This window comes from Mytilus galloprovincialis, chromosome 4, assembly GCF_965363235.1.
Source record: "Mytilus galloprovincialis chromosome 4, xbMytGall1.hap1.1, whole genome shotgun sequence".
Taxonomy (NCBI): Eukaryota; Metazoa; Mollusca; class Bivalvia; order Mytilida; family Mytilidae; genus Mytilus; species Mytilus galloprovincialis.
Window position 1 is genome coordinate 94,615,066 of NC_134841.1, and position 12,738 is coordinate 94,627,803.

Below are 12,738 nucleotides of genomic sequence, written 5' to 3' on the forward strand. Positions count from 1 at the left end.
TTTACTATAAAAACATAAATATGTAACAAAGAAACGCACAAAGGCATATAGACAAAGCATATTAGCATAAATGAAAGACAGGTTTACAAAAATTTACAACAGAACAATAACATAATAACCGGATGTATAAGTACAGAGCCACGTCATATGTATATATAAAAAAAAAAACACACCAAAAGGCTTATAGACAAAGCACATTATCAAACAATAAAGACAAGAATACAGAAAAATATCATAGAATAATAACGCAATGACGGGATGTATAAGTACAGAGCCACGTCATATGTATTAAAAAAAAAAAAAACTCACAAAAATGCATGTAGAAAAAGCACATTAGCAAAAATGAAAGACAAGAATACAAAAATTATTAGAACAAAAACACAGTGAGGAATGACTAAGTACCGAGTCACGTTTTATGGATATTACCAAAACAATACTAAACAATAAAAGCAATATTCATAAAGACAAATAAAAGAATAATATAACACGTTGTTAAGACAATAAACAACGTCAGTACCCATAATCTATACTTCAAGACCATCGTGTATTACGGTTTTTGTAAAGTTGATACGGAATATTTATCAACAAGGTATCGGTACCTGCCAATGAACTTTTTGAAAAAAAAAGAACGAAAAGTTCTTTGACATACCCCTGATTCAACAACTTTCTATTCAGACACTGTTGATGTTTTACAAAGTCTGAGTCGGAGCTGCAAGCTCTTGAATACCGAATTAGTTGGGAAATGTATATCCCATATACAGGTGAAGTTCGTATATTGCTACTAAGGTGTGGAATCAAAATTAAAATCGTCTCATATGTTGTAGATTCTAGTACTGAGATGACTATGAGACGGAGGAAGCCGTGTCTGTGTTTTCTTTAATTTCTAGTTCTGGGGTATATATTAATAGAACCCAATTAGAAAAGTCCGGATTGTTAATGGACAGAAAATCCTCAATATATCTGACAGGGAAATTAAATAACCTGGCCTCTTTGATTTTCTTGTGGTTGAAAGTGTCTGAAGGAACTCCGATTTATATGAAAATAAGAAAAGCTCGACAAGGAGAAGCGCATAGTTCGTTCCGATAAGAATGCTGGCAATTTGATGAAAAGGACTACCTCCAAATTCAACAAAAATGTTGTCAACAATAAACTCCAGCATACTGATCACTTGTTCCTCTGTGTAGTATGGCTTACCTTTTTGTTCATTAAGAAAATATAGTTGTCTTCGGACATAAACTTATATGTGGTACAAAATTATTCCTTTTCATCCACACATATATATTATCCAATGTATTGCATTTAGTTCAACATGAGTCATGTTTTTTTTTCTGAACTTTTTATTTTCTATACTGATAGAAAATTAAAACAAAATAAAAATAAATTAAAAGCCTGACTTCCAAAAAGTGGTTTAACATCATCAAAAATCCATGTACTTATCTTAGATAATGTATTGTAATTAATTAGAGTTTTGATGGTAAACATTTTATCACATGAAATCACACCTTTTCCTTACTCAGACCGATGTAGAGCTTGACATATCATATAATTGTATGTTTGTCTGTTGTTGAAAGTTGTTATTTGACCTCTAAATGTCATTTTGTCTTTGGTGTCATAAAGTTGCTGTCTCCTTGACGTATACATCTTGATGGCACTAATACCATCTGATGTATACGTTACATATTTTTTAATTTGTATTCAATAGCCCCGAAAGCCATGGAATGTATCATCACGATCATGTGTCGGTTTTTAATTGTATGTTTTCATAGCTATAAGATGGTATTAGTGCCAATGAGACAACTCTCCGTCCAAGTCACAATTTGTAAATACCAGGATTATAGTTTAATACGCCAGACGATCGTTTCGTCTACTTTGGTATCTTTCGTCCTTCTTCTACATAAGACTTACCAGTGACGCTCCAATCAAAATAGCTATAAAGCCAAACTAGTAGAATGTTGAAGAACATTGAGGATCAAAAATAAAAAGCTTTAAAAGGCCGTACAAATGACAGGAAAAACGAGAAACGAGAAACACTTATAAACGACACCAACAAACTGCAACCACTGAATCTCAGGTTCCTGGTTTATAGAACAGGTACAGCCGGTTTGAAAGTTTTATCTGGCGTGTGTATTGTAGTGTTTCTGTACTATTTATTATTTTGACCTTGTTCTAAAATTAAAAGTTCAAATAATTCAAAGGAATTTGGAGAAAAACGGTTGTGTTCCCATCATTGAAAAGTCATAGAAATAAATTAAAACTTTTTTCTTTTATTTGTAGGCAAAGATATGATCCATGATTTGGCCCCTGAAATTACAAAAAAAGTACAACTTTTCAATTCTACTGAAAATCATGTAAATTTTTAATACTCAGCCTAAGCCAAAAGAATTCAAATATATTGAAATAATATCAAGATCTTTTAAACACCTGTAAGATGCTAATTGCTATATTGATAATAATTGTAAATTTGCGATTTAAAGGACCAAATCAGATAGCATTTACTTTTCACAATGGGAAACAATATACAATAAAATAATGAAATGATGTAGAGTTACAATCAACTTAATTGAGTAAAAAACAAAACAATATAATCAACAATATAACAACACCTAACTTCATTTGAAAACATTAATTTTCCCTTGTATGTTCCTAGATGGATGATTTCTTAGTGTTTTATTTTTTGTGTTTTTATGTCCCATACACTGTATTATATATAAACTGGATTAAAAAAAAAGTATACTGTTTTCCAGATTTTTAAGCCGGTATCTATACTGTTTGCAAATTATTATCCCTAATCAGATATCATTACATTTATCTACTAGTATCATTAACCAGACAGTTTTGCGGGTATTCATAATGTGTTTACTACTTTCTATCCCTTACCAGATATTTTAACCAGGTTCCACAATGTTTTTAATATATTTCAATCATAACTAGACTGTAAAGCCCGTTTCTATGTTAAGCATGCACTTTTGTTTTACCATAACCACATTGCAGGTACGCTGTAGTTATTATTTGGTCTTCGCAAGCTCTGTTTTCATCTGTAGTATAACACAAATAACTTTTTGTAAAATAGAAAAGTACTTTTAATACTTTCTAATTGTTTTCAGTAACATTTTGGACAGTCTAAAAAAACAAGAAAGGAAAAACGGAAATTTACCACGCAGAAAAATAGAAAAAAAAAGAAATAAATTAACAAAACATAGAGCAAAGCTTTTGTTTTAGTCTTTTATTGTAACATCTTGAAGAAATAGTCATCAATATTCTACAAATAAAGTATTTTATGCACTTCTTCCAAGTAGACATAAGTTTGGGGAAGCCTTTCGGTTTAATAAAAGCTAGATGACTTTGAAGTCGATCATATCGTCGCCGTTACATTAACAACTTTGAATGAACAATGCATAAATCTACTGATAAATAATAACAAAGAACGTTACGACATAAGTTATTTCGTAAAGCAACATTATAATAATTTAGTGTCATTTTTTAAAAACATTTTCTGATCTAAGAAATAAAAGTACACAAGACCAGTAAAGTCAACATGTAGTTGAATCATCCCAATACCTGATTAATTAGCAAGAACCCATTATGTTTAAAAATACTTTCTTCAAAAGCCAGATTTTTATTTCGCTTAAGATATAAATTGCAAACTAATTTGTTACTAAGCTCTACGTTTATCACATAAGCATCAACAGAGAAATTCTATCATATAAAGTGGTGTGTTTTTTTTGTGTTTGTTGTTGTTGTGGATATTGATGAGACAAGTGTACTGCTGACTTTACTACTCAATACCCAAGTTCTGTCTTTGAACATGTAATGTACAGAATTAATGAATGCTGCTTGAAGGCTTCAGACCAGACGCCAAATAGTGTTATCATGTGACACTAGGATCATAAAAGGTGAAGGTCAAATGAAACTGTCTTTAATCTGCATAAACCATGTGATCAGAATAAAGTATATGATTGGGAAGTTGATAGAAACACGTGACGAGGTATTACTTTTATGACCGGATGTTGACGATTCCCTCCCTAAAGAATCTGAAATAACTGAAAAAGAGAGAAAAGAAAACATACATTATATTAAATAACAAGCATAGATTTAAGATATAGTCACAAATGAAAATGAAATCTCCTTCCTTTTGTAGGTTCATGTAAATAGTTATCAAAGGTACCAAGATTATAATTTAGTACGCCAGACGAACGTTTCGTCTACATAAAACTGTAAATATTCATTGTATAGTTAAATTAATCAAAATTGCCCCCATTTGCTTTTGGTTTTATAGGAATTATGTGTTCATCTGATTCCTTCTTTCCCTTTTCACATACGCAGCTCCAATGTTTAAATATGTTCCCAATACTTCTGCATATGGTAAATATTTACAAACCTCATAATGTGAAACAAACACAATCTATATATGAAAAATTGAAGCAACTCTTTATAAATGTCATGCGTTCGAAGCGCTTTTTTCATAAACATTCATCAAGAACGCTCAAAGCCGAATATTTGAAAGTCAATGATGTATAAAGACCAAAAACATTGTAGAGCTATGAACCAAAAAAAATAACCTGAAAAATATAGCCAAATTCAACCAGGGCAACTTTGCCTGATGGAGTTGAAACCGTAGTTGCTGTATAATTAAAATAATTATTAATCGGCAATTCAATATCAACACGATGGGTGCCACAAGTGGAAAAGGATCTGTTTAATCTTCCGGAGCACCGGAGATCACCCCAAGTTTTTTGTTGGTTTTAAGTTAGTAAGTCTTTAGTTTTCTATATTTATGTCTTGTGTACCATTGTTTGTCTATGTTTTTTTTCTTTTTTTTTTGTCATGGCGTTGTCAGTTTATTTGCGATCGTTGAGTTGGAATGTCCCTCTAGTATCTTTCGCCCCTGTTGTATATAGTTTGTAGAAGACACATAAATGTATAAGTACACTGTCGATGTTAATATAATTCAAAGATTAGTTCAAGACAAACACAGCAGTAAACATTTATTAATAAAATGTACACCCTCGGAATATTATAAAATCAAATTGAACGTGTAATGCCAAACTTATAATAAGTTTACATACCTCTTTTCTTATTATTTGTTTTCACTGAAATATATAAAAAAAGATAAATGTATTTTTTTTTCCAAACATTAATATATCATACATATCTACCAACACTGATGTTTGTTTTCTAATAAATTGTCTCATGTTCTGGAAATGTTATACAATGCATTTACATTTCAAATTCCATGCGACTGTTTATTATGCATCAATGATGGAGTCATTTATATATCACTGTACTGTACATTTAATAGTTTTACTGATTTTTTTTTACAAGAAAGAGGTTCGATGCTGAAACCTGTTTTATTTGAGAAGTTGTTACGATTACGGTTTCTAATATTTGTCTAGTAAGCCTCCATCTATGTCTCAAATATTAAATTATCACTGTTAAAATGTAAACTAAATCTAGTTCTAAGTATCATCTTGAAATGACACTTGGATGCATGTGTTTTAATACCTGTTAATCCAGATGTTATCGTAAAAAGTGCTTTCCAGAACTAATGAATAAAAGTTCTGCCTTATTTGTTAATTTTTATAATTAAAAAAAACCAAATCTTTATCTTTCCATTAGAAAATGTAAAATATTTCCAATTAAGATATATTTATAATAATGACATTGTATATATCAATATCTTATATGTATTATATTGTTTGTATGTCATGTATCTGTTCCGGACTATATGAGTATTTGAACCATACGCGTATGGTCATGACCATATACGTATACTCATATAGTCCGACCGTAAGCGTATGGTCGGACTACATGAGTATATATACTGGATTGGTTGTTAACGGGTCGGACCATATGAGTATTTGGACCATATAGATATTTTTTCAAATATTAATAAACTTTATCTAAAAAAAACAACAATGATGTTGACATGCAAATTTATTAATTTTATAATTCAAAGGCTATATAAAAATCAAATATAGTTGACACAGTTAGTTTTCATCGCGAATTGTATTTTTAAATTTACGCTTAGGATGGCATTTACTTCCACATGGTAACATAACTTTTACTGCATTTGCACGTCTTGATTGTGCACGATCCTTTGCAATTACACCATTTGCATTCGAGCAGAAAGCTAGCCTTCTTATCACCTGCGTGCAGTGATACCGAGGTATCGGGAAATTCCATAACAGCATTAAGAAATTATGGAAATATCTACCTAAGTCGACATATTGGCACGCACTCGTAACAAGAAGTCGGTAATGACTATATGTATAAACTGTGTTGACTGTAGTGATTAGTGAGTAAAATTAAATGCACGAAACTGCTTATTTTTAATATAATATAATGAAAAGACCTTTCATATCGTCTTTTTAATGACGTGACAACTACAATTAGGGTTATACCTTATAAGAGTTAGGTGTTACCTGTAAACTTGCTAATTACCCGGACCATATGAGTATATACCCATATGGTCAAGACCGTACGTTTATGGTCCAAATACTCATATGGTCCGGAACATATATGTTGTAATTGTTGGAAATAAAAAAAATCAAAAGTTAAACAAAAGTTCGCTACAAATGATAAAGACAAATTAAAAATAACCTTTAAAAACATCTTTAGCAAGATATTCTTAGAAATATCATTACTTAGCCTAAAACACCTTTTTACATAATCCGAGTACGTGCTACAGAAATGTAATGTTATTTGTGAACACAACTCACCATCGCTGAGAACCGTAATTCTGTATTCCTTTACATATTGATCTGCAGATCTACAAGTATATGTACCGGAACTGGACATGGTGGCCTTCTTTATCTGCAGTGTACTATGTATTGTCTTTGAAACACTTGAAAATCTGTCCTTAATTGAAATCCCTTCTTCAATACTTGATTGTAAAAGGTATCCATCAAAGAACCAATCAATGCTAGCCACTCCAATGTAGGTGGCGCTACATTTTATTACCAATGTATCACCTACATGCGTCAGGGCTGGACCTGATATCGATATGACTGAAAAAAGTAAGCAGATTGAATCTATTTTATGTTTAGGGTTTATAGTGTTTCAACTTAATCATATTGAATTTATTAGTCTAAACAGAAAATATAATATATAAATGCATGTTTGTGTTAATTTATCACAACAGTCTTCAATCACTAGCTAGGATCATGTAGTCCAGTTGCTTACAAGTAGTTTGTTGTCATCTGCTGAAATTATTTTGGTTTGATATTGAATGGTTTCAGAGGTCTTTCATATCTCAACATACTGTGTGGGTTTTCCTTATCATCGAGGTCAATAGTTTTTTTGGTATTTTCTTTTCTTGTTATTAGGTCGATAGTTTATGATTCATTATTAATATCATACCTATGTGGTATATAGAACAATTGATCAGTGCTATGGAATATTGTTTAATGACTTCTTTTTTGGAAGGACTAGGGGAACTGTCAGTGTAAGTAAAATTTAATGTGTTAGACGTAGAACAGAAAGAGATTTTACAACATATACCTGGAGGAGGTTCTGTCTTGTCTTCTTTTGGGCGAGCTGAAACGAACAAAGCATTGTAAGAAAACGGCAAATTACTGTAGCAACAAGTAAAATAACAAAAATACCCAATTCTGAGGATAATTCAACACAGAAAATCCCTAATCAAATGGCAAATTTAAAAGCTTAAACACATCACACGAACAAATAACAACTGGCATATCCCTGACTTAGTATAGGTATGTTCTTATGTATAAAATGTTGGATTTAACCAGGTTTTATAGCTAGCTAAACCTTTCACTTATATGACACTCGCATACAATTCCATTATATGGACAACGATGTGTGAAGAACAAACAGACATAATAGGTAAAAAAAGCAGTCAACATTGTGTTATTATCTTAATTACTATAAAAACAAACAAATATATCAACAAAGCGACACAAAAAAGGCATACAATCGAACTTGACTACAGTCGTTCGTGTTGAAATGTTCTTTACCAAAAAACTGTCGCAAATAAGGTTCCCCGTGAACAGGCGCGCAATATAAAGTTTTTGTCCGTGTATGTTGTTTTAAAACCAAACAATTTCATTTCTAAGGGAAGAACGATTAGTTTTAAACGGTTCTTTTAATCTTACATCATAGGAAGAGTCTAAAATCAGAAAATCATATGAATGATGAAATAATTGTGTTCCACTATTGTAACCGATTAATTCCGTCCCTTTGTACCATTCATTAAATAATAACTCAAATGTGAATGCCATGCCAACTTTGTCAATGGAAAAAAAAACAGTATATCAAGAAAGATTTATCTCGCAAATCACAGAAGCAATTGCTTTTAAATAAAAAAAATAGTTTCATCTTGAGAAGATGTGTTTTATAGCACGGAGATTAAAATGAACCCATAAAATATTTGATAAACTTCTCCTAACCTATCAAGTACAGCACGCTTTATTGTGTTTTAATGAAATGTTAATGAAATTCATTCGTTTAGAATTCAGTTACGTGATCAGCTTTGCCTTGTCATTATTCCTCCTACTATTGTGATATTGTGTCGTTTGTGAATTTGTGAAATGAAACGCCACATTAAACAAAAAATGTATTAATATAGCTAGGTTAACACCACTGATTCAATAATCCGAGATCGACACAACAACCCAAGGTCAACACAACCTATTTATTTGAACGTGAGGCGTGAGTAACTTTATACTTCTGTTACAGCGAGTAATTTTATACTGTTTTGCCAGTGACATTTAATTCAGTTTATAGTACAAAAATGTATCATAGTCAACGGGAAGACATATTGGTCATATTATAAACTTGTGACTATTTTCATATATGACAACTGGGCTCATTGTAGAAAAAAACATTAAAAAATATGACAAATGCTGCACAAATTAAGACTTACACCAGAAATACAGTCATGTTAATCTCCGTGTAATTGTTCATACCATGAACGAATAATATCTATGTTATTTTCGATGAATATATAATGCCCCTGTTATTGGTTTTTATTTAACTCAAAGATTCAGTTATTTCATAAGAAATGTATTTCAATTTCAATATATGACCATTGGGCTCGTTGCAGAAAAATACACTCGAAAAATATGACAAATGCTGCACAAAAAGACTTACACCAGAAATAACTTCACGTTAATCTCCGTGTAATTGCTCATACCATAAACGAATAATATCCATGTTAGTTTTCGATGAATATATAATGCCCCTGTTATTATTTTTATTTAACTCAAAGATTCAGTTATTTCATAAAAAATGTATTTCAATTTCATATATGACAATTTGGGCTCGTTGCAGAAAAATACACTCGAAAAATATGACAATTGCTGCACAAATTAAGACTTACACCAGAAATACAGTCATGTTAATCTCCGTGTAATTGCTCAGACCATACAATAATAATAACCGTGTTATTTTTAGAAGGATATATAACGCCCCTGTTATTAGTCGGCAGATATATAATGCCCCTGTTATTGGTCGGCAGATATATATTGCCCCTGTTATTGGTCGGCAGATATATAATGCCCCTGTTATTGGTCGGCCAATAAATAATGCCCCTGTTATTGTTGGTAGATATATAATGACCCTGTTTTTTGTCGGCAGTTCCCTGTGTTATTGGTCGTCGGATATATCATCCCTTTTTATTTCTCGGCAGATATATCATCCATGTGATATTGGCTTTGCTCTGTAGATATATAAAATCTATGATATTGATCGGCGGCTACATAATCCTCTTTCTTATTCTGTGGATAGATACTCCCTGTGTCATTAATCGGCGGTTATAGAATGCACGTGTTATTGGTCGGCAGATAAATACTCCCTTTGATATTGCTTGGTTAACACAAAATCCCCGCCTTACTGCTTGTCGGATACACCATCCCCGTGTTGATGTTCAGCGGATAAATCAGTAAAACCTCATATGCAAAAGGAATGTTAATAATAAAGAAAAACTCTGACACATTGCCACTTGTCGGCATGGCAAGCGTTTCAAGCGTGACCTCACGTTATCTTGACACTCTCATTGACAGTATTTTGTCAGCAAATCATTATAAAGATAACATTAAAGCATTTTTGACGTTACCAATATAGTTAAATTCTTTTAATATAAAGTAAAGTTGAGAATGGAAATGGGGAATGTGCCAAAGTGACAACAACCCGACCATAGAGCAGACAACAGCAGAAGATCACCAACAGGTCTTCAATGCAACGAGAAATTCTCGAACCCGGAGGCGTCCTTCAGCTGGCCCCTAAACAAATATATACTGGTTCAGTGATAATGAACCCCATACTAAACTTCAAATTGTACACAAGAAACTAAAAGTTAAAATAACACAAGACTAACAAAGGCCAGAGGCTCCTTAACGTTACTTATGAAATATTTCAAGACAAGGACATTCAAACAAACCCGGAGTTCAAACTTACCTTTAACTCTAAGAAATATATGTTGTCTTATAGTTTTATCTTTTGAAGGGACCTGACATTCATATGTCCCCGTATCTCCGAATGTCAAATCCTGAATGCTCAAATCCCAGTTGTTCCGTTCTGAATTATGGTTTACGGAGAAACGATCATCTTGTGGGAACAACGTTTCACCAACAGTTATAGGACTTTCCTCGGGAAGTTTACGCCAAATAACCTGAAATATTAAATGTTCTAAACAGACGAAAGCAAACTAAATGCACAATAATGGGCACCAAACATAAAGCAGTTTGTTTTAGCGACGATTCATGTCTATTCAAACTTATAAATACTTTTGTTGAGCTGATGTTTTTTATATTGGATGTTCTTTCTATTTTAAAATAACGACATCAAAGAGGTTTTAAGTACCAAACCAACTAGATTGATCTAGTAACTCCAAATCAAGAAACTCACATACGCTTAGCTTTATCAATAATCTGTTTAATTGTTCTTAGATAGGATTTTCTGTTTGTGTCAAATCGTCATCTGTATTTCATTCAGGTACATCTTGTCCCGACAACTTTAATCGTGGCACATGGTATAGACATTGTGTCATTTAAAAGACGGGAATTGGTTATCGAGCATTTGTATTAAAATTTTAGTGTTGGCATCAATATTGCTTTGATTTCTATTGATGTGGAATATAGACGTTCAGTTCCGTATAAATCGCATATGCATGCTATCAAACTTTCTCTCCTGAGTATAATTATATATATAGTCACATATGGTATGTAACATGATAGCAACAGTCAATCAACAGATATGACAAACAGTTACCGGTCTTCTTAATTTTTTTGATTTATTATTACTTTCTTTACTACAAATCAGGAGATGTGGTATCACAACTCCCAAAGACCAAACACAAAGATGTTAAAAATTGCAGGTATGATTTTGATTTTTTCTGATCCTAGAAAGGTGATCCTTTATAAGTTATATTTAAAAGACTCTCAAGTCATATGAACAACGCAAATGTCTTATGTTCTTATTTTTGGTCACAAAATTCAATGATGACTCGAAAAAGATAGAAAATTAGGTTGTATTTTCAATCCTGATGGAATAATGGTCTAAGATTAAAAAAAAATGGAGAACCGCGAAAGGTAGATAATGTTTTGTCAAGTGTTAGAATATTAGCCTGAAAGGAAATGAATAGGATTGGCGATGATACATACATTTCCATTAACACCAAAGGACATCTACGTTAACAGCCCAGTAGCCAGTACTTCGGTACTGGCATGAAAATACGGATTTATTGTGTTATTAAAATTTGCTGTTACAAAATATTAGAAATTATTATAAATTAAGGAATGTATCTCCCTCATGCAAAGCTCTGATTCCTTTCACGGATTTGGCTATACTTTTTGGATCTTTTGGATTATAGCTCTTCATCTTTTATTTATGCTTTGGATTGCAAATATTTTGGCCACGAGCATCACTGAAGAGACATGTATTGTCGAAATGCGCATCTGGTGCAAGAAAAATTGGTACCGTTTATTTTATTAACAAGTACGCTTTAATTGTTTTTTTTTAATTCCAAAATATGAAAGAGGATTATCTGACGCTAATACCGGTTGATACTAATAAGGTTAATGTCCACCTCATTTAGTAAAAGAAATGGCGGGAAAACAAAATAAACTTAATGGCAAATGACAATTTCTCAGGATTCATAAAAAAATTACCAGCTAGTATATGATAGTTTCATTATTGTAGCCGTCTGGATGTCGCCCCGTTTCGTGTCAATTTCTATAGTGTAAATTTACATTGCAGTCACACTCGGTGTTTTTAGTAATGAACATCGATTACATGTCATCACCAAACACATTTTAATTATTGAGGAAATCCGGTCAAACTACAAAACTACATCAGAAGTACAGATGATCCGATGTCAGAATTCTAGCATGGATATTTGAAACTATGCATAATTACGTTCTTCGTTATTAAACAGTCAAACGTTGACGCATATTTTTGGCTTTGTGAGACCAATAATAATGACATTATATAAGTATATGGTTATTAAATCTAAGTACTCAAAACCACAGGGACTCGGTTAGCAGATTAAAATTTTGTAAATCAATGTTTTTGATTTATTTTTTATTATTTCCTGTCTATTTGCATTACTATATTAACGTATTTAACGTTGCCATCACTATTTCTTTGTTTTCTGGCAATGTGCAGTTTACTATCCATATCCATATACTGAAAAAACTAGGCAATGTGCAGTTTACTATCCATATCCATACTAAGTTGTTTCAGTATATGGATATGGATAGTAAACTACACATTGCCAGA

General features: G+C 32.0%; 1 protein-coding gene across 1 annotated transcript in view; it reads right to left on the reverse strand.

Annotated features, from left to right (window-relative positions):
* Positions 1-3,202: 3,202 nt before the first annotated feature.
* The window catches only part of LOC143073452 (zwei Ig domain protein zig-8-like), a 56,741-nt gene continuing 47,205 nt past the window's right edge, over positions 3,203-12,738 (reverse strand). Inside the window, exons 3-7 of the mRNA XM_076249012.1 lie at positions 10,417-10,630; positions 7,501-7,536; positions 6,720-7,007; positions 5,067-5,090; positions 3,203-4,040 (exon numbers count right to left, since the gene is read on the reverse strand). Of these exons, the coding sequence (XP_076105127.1) occupies positions 3,901-4,040; positions 5,067-5,090; positions 6,720-7,007; positions 7,501-7,536; positions 10,417-10,630 (702 nt within the window). The 3' untranslated portion in view covers positions 3,203-3,900. The remainder of the gene's footprint in view (positions 4,041-5,066; positions 5,091-6,719; positions 7,008-7,500; positions 7,537-10,416; positions 10,631-12,738) is intronic.